At 39.4% G+C, this 19035-nt stretch overlaps 1 protein-coding gene and 1 long non-coding RNA gene across 2 annotated transcripts in view; one reads left to right on the top strand and one right to left on the bottom strand.

Moving 5' to 3' along the window:
- LOC121098122 overlaps positions 1-19035 on the top strand; it is a 426198-nt gene that overhangs the window by 208852 nt on the left and 198311 nt on the right. The gene's annotated exons all lie outside the window — the stretch shown is intronic.
- Positions 1-19035, bottom strand: part of MMP2 (matrix metallopeptidase 2) — a 35752-nt gene that overhangs the window by 6660 nt on the left and 10057 nt on the right. The window contains exons 5-10 of the mRNA XM_040615768.1: positions 18651-18824; positions 12546-12719; positions 10386-10559; positions 9126-9281; positions 7216-7357; positions 1293-1429 (exon numbers count right to left, since the gene is read on the bottom strand). Of these exons, the coding sequence (XP_040471702.1) occupies positions 1293-1429; positions 7216-7357; positions 9126-9281; positions 10386-10559; positions 12546-12719; positions 18651-18824 (957 nt within the window). The remainder of the gene's footprint in view (positions 1-1292; positions 1430-7215; positions 7358-9125; positions 9282-10385; positions 10560-12545; positions 12720-18650; positions 18825-19035) is intronic.

Below are 19035 nucleotides of genomic sequence, written 5' to 3'. Positions count from 1 at the left end.
ACTGGATTCACTGAAGGCCGTGGAAGGAGTCATTCATGAAAGGAGGTTTCTTTGAATCTCTGCTAGTGGGAAAGAAAGTAAATAAAGTATTAATATGGGAAAAGTGTAAAGTGTAGCATCTGAGGTCCTGAGAAGTTACTGTGTCCTGGTTCAGGAACAAAGGGTGGGTCTGAGTAAGTGTTTTAAGATAGTCGGGTTACATGTAACTTCCAAATCGATCTGTGTTTAAGTTCTTTTTGGTTTTGTGGTTTTGTGTTTTGTTTGTTTGTTTGTTTATTTTAAAGCAGGTTAGTTACATTTTCCTGAAATTATAAAGAGAGGGAGAGAATTTGAGATGTAATGGGATTATATAGAGGCTTAGATGTAATAGGATTATATATAGTATATGCAGTATTTAAAGTGTTTTAGCTCTCCTGAAATAAAACTTTTTTAAGCTCCCCACCCCCCATGTAAACTAAAGCAAATGGCCTTTGAGACATGTGGAATAGATTATCATTACTTTTTTTCCTCCTGTACAGAAAATGTACAGCAGCATTGGCCATATGGTTTTTACATGATTGGAGATGTTTAGTCATGTTTTTAGTAGATACTGGAGCCCAGTTTTTGCTGGCTCAGTTTTACATGTTGAAAACAGCCTCCCAGCTCCGCTAATTTGGCTGGTACAGCCGAACCATGTGTGCGACTTATGACGGGCAGAGTAACGCATCCTGTTACCCGCCTCTCCCATGGAGGCAGCTAGCACGGCTGCCTCTGTCCTCTGCCTGATGAGCCACCAAGGAAGATGCTTGGAAGCCAGAGTGGAAGTCAGTCTTTGGCAAAAAAGGAGGAGACAGGGCAGGGCTTGAGGGTGGGGGGGAGGATCTAATTTTCTCAAGCAACATGTACAGAGACAAGAGCTTAAAGTTAGAGGAAACAGAAGGAGAACAGAGCATTGACTGATGAAACAGAGCTCCCACAATTGTTGTTTGGTGGGGTGTTTTGGTTTTGGTTGTTGTTTTTTTTTAATAATAATAACTCTTGATTAGTCCTGCTTATTGTTGAGTGCATCTTTCTAGGTGCTTACAGCTCCCCTTTGCTGTAATGGAGGCTGAATGCTGTTCGGAGTCTTTCAGATTCAGCCTTTGCCCTAAAATCCTCAGTGTGGGATGTTTGAGATCTGTCACCCATACCTGCTGGCTGTACTGGCTCTTAGGCAGGCCATTCCCTGGCCCAGTTACAACTCAGAGGAAACTGAGCTCAAATGCAGCATTTATGCAAACGGCTAATTACAATTTAAAACTTAAAACCAATACCTGAAAAAAATACAGCCTTCTCATCCTGAGGGGCCTCATAGACAGCATCAATTTTCTCTGGCAGATCAGGCCAGAATGTGGCAACAAGAAGAGGACCTGTGGGTTTTCCTCGGGGGTTTACAGTCCTCCACATGAATCTGAGCAGAACAGAAAATTGTATAAGATTTACAATGAACTAATTCACCAGCACATCTGTTTCTCATCACTTCTGGCAAAGGCCACATAAGCGTGCATGTGCACACATGCGCACACACACACACGTTAGCTGCAACACACACTTTTAACTGGTTTCCTACAGTGACTGAAAAGCCAAAACTTTCATTTAGAAGCATTTGCTCAAACAGTTGCACAATAAGCTGGAAGCTGGACTGCAGGTGAAATTACTTGCACTGATTGCTGGGGATTTCCTGTTGCTTTTTGCATCAGCACAAAATTTATTCTGTGCTTTGCGTATACAAATAGACTCACTTACAAGGCATTTAAACTATTAGAACTCTCCTGCTGTTGTGTATGGAGCAGATGGATAAATGTTAGAAAAAAGCAGAGATCTGTATTCCATGAATTGCTCTTGCAATTACTATTGTAGTGACTAAAAGTTCAAATTTAATAACAGTATAGCAAACCACTTGGAAGTGAGCTTGGCTGTAAAAGAAACTGCTAGCACTAAAAATGTTCATTAGAGAAATGCAAAGGGTAATTTATTGGCTATTTTATGTATCAGCAGGATCATCATTTGATTTAAGCTTTAAAAAGCTGTAATTATATTTAAACGGCACAGCTTTGTGCTGAGGGCTTTTAGTATTAAAACCAGCACTGCTATTTCCTCCTCCATAGAATGAACAACTTTTTTCGCCAGCAGAACAAAAGTTTCGCCATGGTCATAAAATGAAAAATCAACAGCCTGGTGGAATTGCTATTGCACCAAGCTATAGCTATTAAATACTCAGGCCAGACAGCTTTTACCATTGTTATGTATCTGAAGCTCAAGGTGCTCCTGGCATCTTATTTTTTGCAGAGTATAAATATTCACTACCCATTCCTATCTAGAATAATTATACCTTTGAGAAACCCAGGATCTGAAACTGAGTTCTGCTTTTGCCTAAAATTTGGATGAGCAGTCCTAAAAGAATTTAATAAATTGCTGTATTTTTCTCAACAGAAGTTTGACTGTGAACAGAGCTAGCTAGGACAAATAAAAATTTTTGAAATGCATTTGCAAGTATGATTAGTTGCTACATGCTGATTTATGGTAATGTATAGTGTTCATGAGGAAGAGTGTAACTGGCGAGTGCATTTTTTTGGGTCTCAATTAAAAATATGCATGAATTTAACCTGACATGGTACTAATAATTAAGATAGTAATATTTTAACTTACTCTCATTTTGAATATGTGTCTACTTTTAACATGTACAAAAATACCTCTGAGCGTAACTCATAATTTTCATTTAAAAAAAGAGGCACAAAATAAGGATTTAGCTAACTACTCTTGCTTTTGACAGTGTTTAAACACATACGAAATGCTGTAAAAGGTAATACCATTTGTTTCATTCTCTTTTTAGACAGAAAAGCAGGATCCAATATGATATGAAACGGAAATCCATCTAACAAATCCTTCTAACGCTGCATTCATAAAAGTATCTCCTTCAAAAATCCAAGTTACAGAACTGTCAGTCAAATTAGGACCTGATTTATGGCTGAGTCAGCACTAATAATTACTATCTGTACAAATTCCAAACTTCTCAGAGCCAATAGAGACCTGAACACTAGGTTTTCATTAAAGCACATGTTTCAAGGGACTTGTTAAAATAGTGAGGTTTTTTCATGGCAAGTGAAACTTTGTCAAAGCTGAATTTCTTTTGGTTTTGAATCGGGTAGGAGGTATTTTTATTTCTACTCATTTTATTGAGGAAATGGTGAAATTAATTCTTTGGCCTTCTCATTTCACTTTGAACATGTTAAAATGTTTTAACTCATTCAGGTTGAATGTTAATATTATGTTTATAGGCAGATTTAATAGTTTGTTACAGTCAGTATTTTACATTATATTTTAACATAATCAAGATTCCCATTGTTATTGTCATTATCATCATTATCATAATTATTACTGTCATTATTACATGCAGTTATCTAAAGGGACCAAACCAGTGGGTGCTTCGTAATACCTGGTAAACTTCAGAAGTTTGAATTTTTGTTCATTTTCAGAACAAAAACATTTGTGTAAATGCTGTGCTCAGGCACTCTTGTTGCTTGGAGGATTCTGTGCCCAGTGGAAAAGCTCAACTGTTCTCTGGCCAACAGCACCTCCAGTAATTCCCTTTTATTTCCTTGGTTTGAGCAGGGAGAGAAAAATACTTTTTTGAAAGAATTGGTCTGATCTGACCTCCTTTTTGCTATTTACCCCTTTTGCCTCTGTAATATGACAGTTGGATGCTATGGTCATTTTCATGAATCATAGAAGTCACACGACACATTATAGACATTTGTTTTTTTGAATTCCAAAAGTGATTCATAATGCTGCTTGCCTGAGATTTGGAAAGCTGCAAGACTGGCAGACAAAGCCATTCCAGAGCAAAACAATTCAACAATTGTCTGCTTTTGCTGCATGTTAGATAAAGCATGAGTCAGTTTTAACAGATTGTTTTGGTATTTGCATAGCTCTTTGACCAACTGTATCTGAATGCAAAATACTTATATTTTGTTGGGATTATCTAGAATACTGAATTGCTTTGACGCTTTAGGAATGGATTTAAAATTGTTCCTTGTTGGATCAAGCCTTGTGTGATTACCAGTTTACAAAAGGAGAAGCAAGCAGGAGGTCTGGCTGACAACCAAGGCCCACAAGTGAGCAAAAGAGGATCTGTATACTGTGGGTAGTGTGGAACTTGAAAGGTTTTTTACGGCGGTGAAGTATGTTTTTCCTTTTGAAGGCACTGAGTTGAGATGAATACTTTAGCTCTCTGATGACTATGCTAGCAAGACTGGGCACCCCTTTTGGCAAACTTGCTAGGGCAGGGTGGTGGGGCCAGCTGTGCTGGTGGAAGGGTCCAGTGCTGGCTTTCTGTGAGGCTGCTCTGTTGGTACATTGGGGCCATTCTGTGGCTGTTTCTTGCCATTAGGGATCGCTGGATTGTACGGAAATCTTAGCCTGCTGCTGATGGGGCCAAGAGGACTAGTACAAAACGTATCACAGGTGTCCCCACAGACAGATTGAATGAACCCTTTTTGCCCCTATCAGCCGTAACAGAAATGGGGAACATTATGTTCTTACAACCAGAAGTTTGAAATTCCATTTCTGCATTGCTAAAACACAAAGCCTGTGATAAAGATTAATTCAAACTTCAAACCCAAAGCGCTATTATTCTGGTTATCACATCGATGGGAACTAGAAGGAAATGCACTGAAGGAAATTATTGTATACCACAGCCTGTAAAGTTACCCAATTGTCTGTTGGGTTTTGTTATAAAAGGCTGTTGAGTAGAGTCAAACTTTCCAGCATAGTAATAAATCCTTCATGTCTTCTAGCTGAAAATTTAAATCTGGAGGAGATGGCTTAACTTTGCACCACCAGAAATGCAAATAACTACTAAATTGCTGTTTTGCTGGGGGGTCTTATTTATTGATTGATGCTTCCTTTTAAATTTCAGCTGACACTGGCAAGGAGCAGTGAACAGGTGAGTTGTAATACTTCCATCAGCTTCAGGTTTCTGTTTCTGTATGATAGGAGGGAGTTTTTTGTTCAGGCACACGCAGTGAATGTGCGTGGGCCCAGATCTTCAGTGGCTTTGGGAGAATGTTCAGGGTAACTGAGGATAAATGATTTAAAACTGGGCATTGATTTATGGCAGGGAAAAAGGAGCTTTAGTGTCTCGCACCATGGTGCTGCCAAGTCCTGTACTCCTTAGGAGATGCTCTTCATTGCTGAGCAGCTGGGTAATACAAGCCCTGGCAAAAGGCAGTGGGAGCTGCAGCTGTGCAGCCACCTCATTTTATCAGGAATGTCTCTGCTCTTGCATCAAAAATCTCTTTTGTGTCTTCTGCCTTGGAGGCCTTGCACACATGGAGCCTATCCCAATCACCAGTGTCCTTGATGTGTTATTACAGCAGCCATGAGTCACATAATGCTGTTGTTTCATGATTTTGGATGATTAAACCTCTCAGAGACAAGACAGCTCATGGATTTCCATGATTGTGTCTTTATCCAAAGTTCCTCTTTGGACTGGTCTATCATAATGGAAGTTATGCTAAAACTGAAGATTTGCTAAAACAGTGTCTCCATGGCAGAAGAAGCATTTGAGATTATTGCCTTTTATTTATTTATTTATTTATTTATTTATTCTAGTTTTGTATAAACTACTTTTTTGGAGGAGTGCTTTTAGAAGTTGAGGTCAGTATTTTTCCTGCAATCGGATTTGAAGCTTTCCCCCAGAATGCAGACCATATGAAATGCAATCAGGAAGGGCAGTGCCTCCAGAGCTCTACTCCACTGAAAGTGATGGGATTTCCATTTCTGAATTACAATCCTTGTAGATTTTGCTACAAAAGGCATCCGGAAATATTTTATAGGGAATGAATCCTTCTTTGGCAAGCAACACACTGACTAATGCATCTCTTCCATTGCTAATTTTGTGATTAACATTACAGATGGGTAAATCTCTACAGGTTTTGGGGGTCATATCTGGTTTGCATATGCATTTAGAAGTTTGGATGTCTCCCAGCTACTTTCCCCTTTTAAGCAACCCTCATGTAACTGCAAAGAAGGCAGCAGGGCTGACACCAGGGTGAATTTTTGGTCTCCAATCTGTAAAATTGGGTGGAAAATATAATGAGAACAGTTGCGAGGTTTGTGGCATTTCCTTGTCCTGATTTTTAGCTAGAACTACCACCAGCTCAGTCATCGTCATAGCATCTTGGCATGTGCAATCACAGTGTGGGGCAGAAACCATAAATTCAAAACTGCCACAAAACTGCCTAAAATAACAACTGAAGTTGAAAATCCAGACTGTCAGAGAAGTTTGAGAATAGCTCTAGGAAAGGGTGAATTTATGGCATAATCATCTCACCTATCTTTAATTACAGGCAATCTTTTGGACATGAAGGTTGTTGGGAGTAGTCAGCATGGATTCCCGAATGGGAAGTTGTGCTCAACCAACCTGGTAACCTTGTATGATGAAATTACTTGTTTGGTAGATGAGGGCAGAGCAGGTCAGAAAGCTTTTTGACTGCAATAGATTCTGGTAGAGACAGAGTTGAAGTGTGGCTGAGGTCAGCAGATGGTTAGGTGGACTGAAAATAGGCTGACTGGCGGAGCCTAGACGGTGTGGTCAGCGGTATGAATTCTGGCTGGAGGCCAGTAACTTGCAGTGTGCCCCAGGCATCAATACTGGGTAGAAGACTGTTTAACATCTTCAGTAATGATCTGGATGATGGGGCAGAGTGCACCCTCAGCAAGTTTGCTGGTAACCCAGAACTGGGAGGAGTGGTTGATACACCATAGGGTTTCTGTGCCATCCAGAGGGACCTTGACCCCTGGAGAAACGGGATGGCAGGAACCTCACACAGTTCAGCAAGGACCAGTTGAAGGTCATGCACCTGGGAAGAAACAACCCCAAACATCAGGGCATACTGGGGGCCAACAGGCTGGGAAGCAGCTTTGTGAAAAAGGACCTAGGGGGTCCTGGTGGAAACCGAGTTGACCACAAGCCAGCAGTGTACCCTTGTGGCAAAGAAAGCCATATTATTTAACCATAAATCCAGAATTTGCCATCTCTTTCCCTTAGGATTTCATTAAGAAACTTTGCTGTCTCTGAACACACAAAAGAAAGGGCAGAGATTGTGCCAGATAATAAATATCATGATTTTGATGAACAGGTCTGACAGATTCCTCCACTTGAGGCCCCATTGGTAAGCAATTTATCTCACTTACCTATCTTTGAAGAAAAACGTTTCTCCTCTAATTTGTGCGACTCCATCAAACACAATGTCATGCTTGCAGAGCTCTGGAGTGACCGGTCCAAGGGTTGGACGTGGGCCTGGCCCTGGTCCAGGTTCGACGTCAGTCGATGCTTCTGTAATGGTGGACAGAGATATTCTGTTAACTCTGAAATACAGTGCTGCACAGGTTACATGGAGAACATCAACTACCATCATTTCTAGAAGGGGAATAATTTGAGGCAGTGCTTGAAGGACAAAAAACCTGTAATAAAATCTTTTCAGAAGGGTGGTTGAGTACAGCTGAGAAGGCCTCAGGTTCCAGTCCTGCCTTAATCTGCTGTGTGGCCTCATTCAGGGCACTGAGCCTGTGTGATTGTCTATCCATGTTGAGCTGCATAATTAATTTGAAAGGTATTCAGAAGTGACTATACTGGGTTCAAATAGTAACATCACAGGTTTTATTTTACTGGCTTCTAAAGAAAAGAAACACCTTTCAAAGTCCTTCTATTCAAAATTATCTGCAACTCTGCTGAGAGAGACGTCAAAGTGGGTTTCTTTTCTTTCTAGGAGTGACAACGTTTTGCAAGTAACAAAGATGCATTTTGAGCCATTTGTATGTCTTTCTGCCCCAATCAATAATCAAAATGTGCTCTTCATAACATGCCCTTTGCCATCTGGCTTATTTTATTTTGGTTTATTATTTGGTTGCTGCTGTGTTGCCTTATGAGACATTGACATCAGGTTGATTTACTGTATGAAACGAAGTGGAGTGTAGCTGATTTGAGATAATAATAATGGAAGAAAACAAAGTTTTTTAAAAATACGTTGTATAGAAAGCAGTCTGTAAAGGATTATATCAGTCATAAAGAGGCAAGAAAGATAGTTTCAGGTTTTGAAATGTGCCTTGAGACAACTGGGTTATACTCTGAACTCTAACAAAGATACTTTGTGTGAGCTTAGAAAACTCACTTAACCTTGCCCATGTCTCAATTCCCAGTCTTAATTAAAACTGCTAAGAACAAGGAAAAAATGGAGATTCAAATCAGTTTTTTGATAAAAAGGTGTCTCGTGTGGTGTAATCATTTTGGTATATACTTATTATCATTTCTATAGGTGTTGAATACTGTAGAATATAGTCACAATTAGGAAGATTAAGAAGTGAAAAGCACAGAAAGAGATGGTATAGATTTTCTTTGACTGCGTAACTGACTGTGGTATACTTGTGCCTCTAGAAGGCAGAAAATACATACATGGGAGGAACTTCAGCCACAATAATACTTATGCATTTTACTAAGAGTATCTGTGGAGAAAATAATAAATTTTAAAGATGTAGCAACATAAAAATACTTCAATCCACTTTTTCCTCCAGGAGCTTTCCAAATATGTTAATGTCAAAGTATCAGCTCTCACACTCTCTGCAAATGTTATTGTGACTGTATGGCTTGAATTGTTGTGGGAAGGCAACATGAACTCTTTCCGAGCTGGGACAGAAAACAACATCCTTCGCCTCTTACAGGGAGTTGCGATCTGGAAAGCTCAGAGTGTTGTAGACAATGACACCCAAACCCACCCGCATCAGGTATTTCAAGCTAGAGAAAAGCACGGCATTTCATTGTCCCAGTAAAGGTGTTAGAAATTTTCATCTAAAGATTTTGGTTATGCAGAGTTCTGGAGCTCCTGTTAGTTCAATAAATTTAGTGATCCTTCATCCTTAAATTGTGATATGTAATTGAAGTAGGAGCCCTAGTAATAACAAGAACAAAGCACGGAGGAAGGAATAGAGCATGTTTCTGGCACTGGTGATATTGTGCAGGCTGTAATTTACTGCAAGTTCTGAGTCCCAAACTTCAATCTGTGCTGCATGCTTTTCTGACGAGTTCTGTTGGTGAGGGAGGACTTTACCGTATAGCTCCTGGATCCCTTTAATGTCATCCTGGGAAAGTCGAAAGTTCTTGGTGTAGGTGTAGATAGGGGCCATAAGAGCTCCTGGGTCCTCAGAGTGCTCTAATCCCATGGCATGGCCAAATTCATGAGCAGCAACCAAGAAGAGACTGTACCCTGGATAACATAGCAAGATAGCATTAGCTGCTGGCATCTAAACAGAAGTGTATCATGCAGGTTATTCATAGTCTTATAATTTTATTTTCCTTGCTACTCATAAAAAATCTCCCAATAATGAATATCATAATTAGTATTTACAGCCTCCAATGCTGAATGTTGTACACGTTGCCAGAAATGGTATTTCATTAGAGAGATTCTAAAACCTCTCCTGTAGTTGATATTTGCTGCTGTCTCACATGCAAGTGACTTTGACCACAGTCTTAATACTTCTGTGAAAAAAGATAAGTGTAGGAAGTAAGAACAAACCACTTTTTTTTTAAGCACAGAATTAAATTTGCAATCTAGACCTCAAATTTTACTTTTCATCATAAAATGGCATGCAAGTGGTAAGCAGGTCTCTGCATCTGTAGTGTTGTACCAAATATTGTTAGGTTAAAAAGCTTTTATCATAGGATGACATTTTATCAATTATGCCTGAACAGTGTCTGAAATTTGATGGTTACTTTCCTCCTAAAAGAAAATTCTGAATCTACCATTTGTTTGTAAATGTGTAAAAAGTATTTTGCTACATTTAATTTTACCCATGTTACAAATAAAGACAAAGATTAACAAAACTAATTAACCATACAAACTTTATCTTGTCTCTTATTTTTTTAAATATAGATTTTTATCTTTAGCAATATCAGTCACAAATTTACTAATCTTTTTTACATTTGGCATTTGTTCCTAATTTGGCCAATATCAGAATGTAGTTATTACATACAAGTGAAATACTATAGTGCTTGTGGCTTTTAGCCTTGGAAGGAAAAACTGGTGCTGAGAAAAACACTTATTTATTTATTTAATGTTTTGGGGGTCTATGTTTTGGAAGTATACTTCATCCATATAATTTTAGAAAATCTGCGTGAGGCAGATGAGCTCTGAGACTTGACACTTAAACAGTAGTCTCACATTTAAATGTAGAGGTTTTGCTCAGATTTCGGGGTGGAGAGAGGTAGTGTACCCTGACAGTAGTGATGAGAATGACGTCATCGTAGGTGTGATGTCATTGGTGGGGTCCATATGCTGTTACCATTTTATTGCTCTGACAAACTGCGTTACCTTGATCTGGACAAAAGCCCCACTTGCGGTCGTCATCATAGCTACTGGTAGAAGCACACCACAGCTTGCCGTCGTTGCGACCCGCACTCGTACAGGACTCATATTTATTCCCAAGGAAGATGAAGGGGAATACACAAGGGGCTCCCTCTGAATTTCCACCAACTGTTGACATGGCTATGGAAAATGGCAGAAAAATACAGTGACAGTGAGGAGGGAATCCCTTTTGTGAGATTAAGCTGATGCATCTTCTGCTAAACTACACATTAAAAGAAAGTCGAAAATCTGTGGTCTTGTTAAGAACATATGGACTGACATTAAAAGTAATATTTGAAAAGAAAGTTGTCTGACACAGAAAATGAAAAAAAATAGACATTGCCATTGCAATGAACTTGCCAATAGTTTTGGTGGGAATAAGAATGAGCCCTGGACTGGTGATCACAGCTCTGAGGAAGCAGCAGTTACAGTTTTGCGGAAGGTGCTCGCATAGCAAGTATCTTTTGGTGGTCTTTCCTGGTGATGTTTTAAAGAGTGTCTCAAATAGGTTGAAGGTAGGTTTAGTACTCAGAAAGGTTCAAGGGCTATTGAGTATCCACCTGGTTAGTAGGTGTCCCACCGACACATAAGCTTTGAAGTAAAAAACCCCAAAAGGTCCAGAAGAGGAGTCATATCAAGGAGGACTTGTTTTGTACTGAGAACAGGGTACAGTTTAAAAGCATTTAGTTGTAGATATTTCCAAAGTAAAGGATATCAAACGTGGAGGATTTTTTTTACCCTTTTTTTTTTTTTACCAGTACTTTTGCAAAAACTTGTACGTTTTTCTGCTAAGTGTGTTCTCATCTGTGTAGTACATGGCAGTAATATATAAGAAATAACATTTGTATATACATGTACAAGTATTTTCGGGGGGGAAGATGCTGTAGCTAAATTTAAAATTACAGTTTACAATGGGTATCATAAACAGAATAGGAAAAGAATATAAAACTCATTTAAATTGATTTACACTGCTACCTAGCAATTACAGTTCTTTTCAAATTACGGTCTGTCTTCTGGGGGGGTACAAGTGAGCAACACAGAGGCAAAGGTGGTTGTGTCCCTAATTATTTTTTTTTTCTCATTCATTATTATTAGTTAATAAGTGAGAAATTAATTAAAAAAAACCCAAACCCATAGTTGTGTCAAGTAAAAAACTTTTAACCTGGAAAAAAACTTAAATAGGTGTATTTCTTGGTTCCAGTGATAGAGACTGTGGAAATATTGATTCTAGATATATTGTTCTTTTGTTGAACTGTTCTTTAGATTTTTCTTTTCCTAACTGTGTAGCAAGTTAAAACGAATCTGATCCTTTCTTTTATTTATTTTTTTAAAAAAAGATCTGTAAGGTAAAGTTGAAGGGTTACACCTGGTTATCAAAAGAAACAGGAAGCCAGATACCAATACATTAACTGGTGAGGCCACTTTCAAAAGACTCAAAATCCAGGATGGATGGATGTTCGAATGTAGCTTCAGGTGCTACAGGTGGAGTGTCGCTTCCCCTTGGCTCTGTTAAAAGCCTGAGATTTTAGATCTGCCATAGCTCTACTTACACAGTCTAAGTACTTATGGGACTCTGGTCTCTATCCTAAAATTCTACACCTGCCAAGCTATACAAGGCTATAAATTAATCTTTGTTCCTTTATGTAATAAAACTTGTTAAAAAGTATAAAAAAATGGGAAGAAAGAAGAAATCTATTTTCCTGGCTAAACCATATCACTTCTTTTGAATTGCTGAAAAGATCTATTAGCTCAAACTTAACATACTAAACAGGATTTTGTTTTCCAAGTGTAAATGGTAAGTATTAAGCTAAAATATTATGCATGGTTTCTTCTGCCACATGAGGCTTCTCTTCCAAGGCCATTAACAAATGGTAATCTACTCATAAATATCCTGCAGTGGTAGGCGTTTAGTGCTATGGTTCAATGACGTTTGTGTATCCCTCATAAACTTTGTGTGCTATGGCATACCGTATCATTTACAAAGGCTGCTCCTGTCCTAGTTACTTCCTTGGGCACCTATGCTGAAATTGTGCCTAACTCATCAACTTTTGTGTGCTCTGGTGAAGGTGTAAAAAAAAAAACCCAATGACAAATTAGACTGTGTTATGCAAGCAACATTCCTCATACCAGTCTCCGGACAGAATCCATATTTCTTATCTCGATCATAGTCTTCAGTGGTTCCACACCATCGGTATCCATCTGTCCTGCCTTCTGTTGTGCACTGGTCGTAGGACTGGCCTTGAAATTTAAAGGGAAATTTGCATGGCTGCCCGTCACCATTGCCGCCCATTGTAAAAAGTGCTGTAGGGAGAACGAAAGAGAAAAATGTCAGTATGTGACGTTCAATATCAACAAGGAATCACAATGTGCCAACAGCAACGTGTGAAGGTCCTGACAGAGATCAGACAGCCATCGCGCATGGTTCAGTTCACGCTTAGAACCTCTATTTTACACCAAGAATGAAATGCCTTGGCAAGATAGAAAAGGGAAGTTACATTCTCACGAGTGTATAGAAAAGAATGAGTGATTGATCTTTAGAAATGAACTGCGAGTGAAGAAAATTCTACCAAGCTGTTTGAATGTGGTTTGCATTGTGTGTATCCTTTATGGCCCGTCTCATCACATGAAATTAACATCCCTTCTGGACAACACCACTTAGAAAAAGGATTCTGAGAAAGTCACTCATGTTCCTTAGTGCTCTGCTGATTCATTTACCTTGCATCAAAAGTGTCAGCTAGAATGGCAAGATTCGTACAGAGCCACAGACAAATCAGATCAGTTTTTCCTGATGACCACCTGTGTACATTTTCAGGTTCTTTAAGGGGATGACATACGCTAGCGTTCAAGTCAGATAATAACCTGTAGACTTTTCCTCTAGGCTTTGCTTCTCATTTCAAAGAATCCCCACAGCTGGGCTCAGGCACGCGATAGATAAGCAAGAGGGGACAAATATGACTCCTTCGACAAAGCTGAACACCCAGGCTTCGTTAATGTTCCTGAAGGTAGTGTATTGGTCTTCTAGGGGGTGTTTATTGGCCATCTACATACGCAAACAAGGCCCCAGAGCTCAACCCTGAGAACCAGAAATCTCCCTCATGGATGGAGTACAGATTAAACTGAGTCAAGAGTTCTGGGATGTGGTTTAAGATTTTAGTAAACCTTCTGGAATGTCTAGAGGAAGACAGATAAAATCTCTCATGCTGATATTAAAAAAATGTATGTCCAAATTTACATGAAAATGCAGGGACTTGGAGCATCTAACGTCTTGTGAATCTGCTGTGTCTTATCTTGGCTGCTCTGTATCCCTGGGAATCCTTAATGGTAGGAGAGTGTCTGAGTGCCATGTGCTAGTGAGAGGAAACCATGAGGGCAACAAACTGGGCCGGGCCTTGCACTGAACAAACAAAAATCCTTCATGCAGCCACGCACTAATTCCCCTTGAGATTTAAGAACAGCACCTCAGAATGAAACACATCTGTTTGAATTCCCCATGTAAAGTGTGCATGATGTGGCATTTTGTAAGGCAAGGGGACACCTTTCTCCCTCTCCTACCCCCAGTTTAAAGCTACAGCTAAAACCCCAGCGTGTATGTGGGAAGGTGGCAGGTTATTACTGACTTTGCTGTTGTCATTTTTGATGACCAAAAAGCCATAATAATGTCTTTGTGTAGGGTTTGAGGGGCTTTGCTTTTGCTTAATCTGACACATTGATGGAAAGAGACATTGTTTATGAGTGTGCTTCACCTTTAAGAATAGTAATGATTAAAAATGCTAGATCTTTTCTGGCCGAAGAGAGACAGGGAAGGACTCTAATGATGGGATATTGTGACACAGATGATTCATTTTGCCTTTTCCACTTAAATCTGTAATTGGCCACAGTATCAGGGGCAGGAACCAGTAAGTTACTGAAATAGATCCCAGTCTCACTAAGGAGAGGACTGCTCTGCAAAGCTTTGCAGACCTGGCTCACATGGACCAGTTTGCTGAACTTCTGTTCTGGCCAAGCTCTCATCTGTATCCTTCTGCATCACGGGCATGGAAGCAGCCACGCAGAGGTCCTGTCTCCAGGCAAAAGATAACATACGCTGCCTCCCTAAGAGAGCAAGCTGCAAATGTTTGCATTTTGTCTTGCCTACTGAAGTGTTAGGAATCGTGCATTAACTAGGACTGTGACTATTGTGATTGTGGAAAGACTTTTTAACAAAGAAATGATAGGATTGGAAGGCAAAATTAAACTGAATTGTTTAGATGACTCATTTACCACATGAGCTGCTTCCAGCTTTAGATCTGGCAAACTCTGTATTTTAATAGCCATTTTTTATTGGTTTAAATGTAGTTAAGTTGCAAAAACCTTATGGAAAGTCAGTCTCTTAGTGCTTTCTGTGTAGTCTTTCTGAGTCACAGTCAAAATGCAGTTTCTCATCATGTGATGGTAACAATGGTTTTAAGTTTTCAAATCCTGCCCCCTGCCTTAACTAGAAAATTCTTTGCTTTAGTGTAAATGAAAGCTAAAGACAGAGACCAGGTCAGTATTCCCCAAAACAAAACAAAAGCTTTATTTACTTGTCAGGGGACCTTAAAGGGCCTGACTCTTTTTCTGCATCACGCTAAGCTCAGCAATTTAAAAATCAGTGAAGATATGCTGATGTGAGAGCAGATTCAGGCTGGACATTACTAATCTGTGAGTTGCACTGCACTGCACCGTTAGCTTTTCCCAGAAAAATCAGCCAGTTGTGATGTACAGAAACCTCAGGCTGGAAAGCTGCTAAACACCCTGTGGCACAGCTCCAAGGTGGAGGTGGCTGCAGCTTCCTGAAGGTTCTCCCTGGGAGAGCAGTCAAGCAGCAGCCTACAAGAACTGTGACCACTGGGGGGGAGATACAGGCAGAGTACAGGTCTCAGTAACATTAGATATTGGAGGACCAAAGTTAGGAGCTTAAACTCCTTGTAGTATCTGTGGGGTTGGGTAAAGAGAGAGATTCAAGATCCCTTGATCCCATATGGCAAAGGAGAGGTTCAGCACACCTGTGTAAGATTTGAGTAATAGGCAGATAACTTTCTGCTTTCCCTTCTTCTGCTTTGACAAGTGATAGTTGAATCTACAAAGTTAAGATCTGGGATGAACTTTAGAAGAGTCTGATGCAACAGCATAGCTTTAAAAATGTTTCCAAATATGCAGGGTGGCTCTATAACAAGAAGAATTGAAACTAACTTCAGTGAATTAGGAATGTTGCTGAACTTCTGTTCTGGCCAAGCTCTCATCTGTATCCTTCTGCATCACGGGCATGGAAGCAGCCACGCAGAGGTCCGGTCTCCAGGCAAAAGATAACATACGCTGCCTCCCTAAGAGAGCAAGCTGCAAATGTTTGCATTTTGTCTTGCCTACTGAAGTGTTAGGAACCAACACAGAGTCTATGATGTAAATCCTTGCCTATCTGAATTTATTAGCTGGGGTTTAGCATATGGGGTCTTGGAATAATAAGTGAACAATGCCACTCTGAATTTAATAAGGAACATCTGTGTATAACTGTTCAAGGATCTTGCGAAACAAATACATCAGAAACAAAAGGCTGAAACCCTTCCCTTCCGTTTCAGAACCTTGACACGAGCATTTCCAGGAGCATCAACTTCCAGAACAAACTCTCCCGGAGAGAGCTTCACGGCTTAAGTTTTCAGTCTTGTATGAATTTCAATTTTGCAAAGGTATTAGTCAGGGTATGTGAATCTTGGTTTGTTCTATAATTTGGGCTTCTTTCTGACTATATCTGAGCATTTAGAGTATTTCAAAGAAATAAGCCCAATTTTGCTCTTTTTTGGCCAGAAGAATTAACCTGAGGGAGAGGAGATTTGGGGAAAGGTGGGGGATGAAAGAGATGGCAAAGTTTTAGGAAATAATAATTGGGGGTGGGGGTGTATGTGCATGTACATGCTTATAATCTCCTGAAGTAAATGTTAGGCTAAAGAAGCTAGTTCTGAAAGTCATGTAACTATTGGTAATTTATTTAATTTAATATTTTTTTTTTATGAACTGAAGTGTGCTAAAAGTTCACACTCCTGTGTGTTCATCCCCTACAGTTGTATAAATAGCTGTCATCATGGTAGATGCCAGCTCTGGATGTGATCTATCACAGGCAAATAGGGTTCTGGAAGTTAAAGAATACTTTTTTACCACATTAGGTCTAGAAGACTGGCATGTTCTAAAACAGGTTATCTTTGTAAACCACTAGCATCCTGATGCAGAAAATGTGTAACCTTATATTGGAAAATGTATGGTCTTGCAAATGAACTTGAGAAATCCCCAAAATTTATCAAGCAGGAATCCATTTAGTGTTTGGCTACAAGAGGATACCAGAGAAGTTTTGAAGACAAGGTATCTGAACTTTTTCTACATGCACATATCTATGATCTTTCAAAAAATTACATGTATTAAACTGACACATACATATTAATACATATACTGGCTTTTTTACAGTACTTGTAGAGGCTTGCCTGGGACATACTGGGCTGTTCTTGTGCATTCCTGGCCTGGCAAAACCCTGGCCATGTCTTGTTTTGTTAGCTTTGCATCTTAAGCATCACTAATTTTCTTTGAGCATTCTGCATTCTATTCTCTTGTACTGACTGCGTGCGGCCATAGTATTATAAATAAATTTAGTACTGTTCCAAGCAGGATTAGCATGAGTTGACAAAAGCTCCATTGTTTTATTTCATTTTCTTTCATAACTCTCTTATTATTTGTTACGACACAGCAGTGGCAGGCAGGAGTTTTAGTGATCCCATGGATCCATTGCTCAGGATGTAAGGTAGCAAGAGTGATGAAACACGCCCTGCTGCCAAAAGCTTATAGCAGCTGGTTTTCTGCAAAGGGGAAAAAAGTGAATGTGGGGAGCTGCAGTACTGGGAATACCTGTGAATATAGGTGCCAGCACTGGAGCTGGCAAACAGGAGATGGAACAAGTGGCTAAAAGCCCTTACCTTCTCTACTCTTCTCACTGCTGATAAATTAGCATAGTAGGCTACAGCCAATTATACTCAATTTCTTCTCTAAAAGTTTCCTGCTGTGTGATACACAGGACATCAAATTAACACTCATACAATAATAAATTGTCTGAAATCTTATATCCAATGGACTCACCAAGATTTGCAAGCCTATAAATACATGTTCCTGATGTCTAACAGCAAACGTATTGTCATAATTCCATTTGAAAGAGAATAATCATATGGTGTGTATTTTTTTAAAGTTATGGCTATATTAAAGTATTATACACATTGTCTAATCTGTAAATAAGTGTTGCCAAATATATAAATTGCTTGTGAAACAGAGGATTCTGTTCATATTCCAAAAAGTTAGAAATTAAGCATGATCTTAGCTTTCCTAGACCCTCTAGCAGTTTTATACAGATACTGAGTTATGATTTCTGACATACAGTGCCATTCCTGTATCTAAAGTGAGCTGTTGGCACTGCTTTGTAAGTAAGAGCCCTAAGACCTTCATTAAAAATAAAAAACTATATTCTAAAAATGCAAGTGCTCTCCTGGCTAGCAATTTGCAATGTATCAACATACAAATAACTTTGTACCAGCTTAGATACTCACTTGCAACTCAATCATTTTTCTTTTGAAAAATGGTGTGAGGTCATTTAAAGGGTGATTTTTGACAATAAGTGTCCTGTTGCACTAAAAGGGCTCCTAGAGTCGGAGGATCTGGGCCACCAGTTGGTGGAATTGGTATGCAGAGCTATAGACGTTTGGCTTAATGGGTTTCATCCTTAACTGCTAGTTTTTGTCAGTTACTGCTCTGGAAGGAGGTGCAATCTCAATTGTTTGTGGAATGGCCTGCAATTTAGGGAGATATTTCTGTCATTTTGTGTGCTCCATCTCCAAATTTGTCCCTATTTGTACTCTAAAAGGAGGTTGTCTTTCCTGGCTTATGAAACTCAATTTGTAGTTCATTGATGTATATATGGGGCTGACATTGCTTTGGGCATATCTTCAGTATGTCCTCGTTTTTAGAGAAAGGCCTTGCCTGGGTTATCATCAGCTACAGACTCCTACACCAAGGGAACCTTTAGGGAGTTTTGTCTGCTTAGATACCGAGGAGATACTCGAGAGCAGTAAATCTAAATCTGCCAGAAAGGAAGTGGAAAAAGTACGAGAAATAGTGGATGAGCAAATAAGTAGGGAACAGCCTACCAGGAAAAAAAAACAACAGTAGAAACAATGATCTACTTACACTCATGGGGACAAAATCCATATTTGCCATCTGCATCAAAGTCTTTGGTTGTGGAACACCAGAGGAATCCATCGCTGCGTCCAGCATCTGTGCAACTGGTGTATTCCTTGCCATTGAACCAGAAGGGAAATTTGCAGTATTCACCATCTGCGTTTCCGTACTTCACTCTAACCACTATAAAGAGAACAAATGCAGTGGTGAAATTAGTCACCAACTGATATAAAAAAAAATACAGTTTCTGGACATCTTTTCTTGAGGGATACTGGTATAGAAATGCAGGCTGAATTTCCACTTTGAAATTCAATATGCTGCTGGTCTCTCCATTGGCAAGATGTTCATAGCTGAAATAATAACTGGTAATTTTGAAAGAATTACATGGATATTA

The sequence above is a fragment of the Falco naumanni genome, chromosome 15 (genome assembly GCF_017639655.2).
Source record: "Falco naumanni isolate bFalNau1 chromosome 15, bFalNau1.pat, whole genome shotgun sequence".
NCBI lineage: Eukaryota > Metazoa > Chordata > Aves > Falconiformes > Falconidae > Falco > Falco naumanni.
This window is presented reverse-complemented; position numbering and strand designations above follow the sequence as displayed.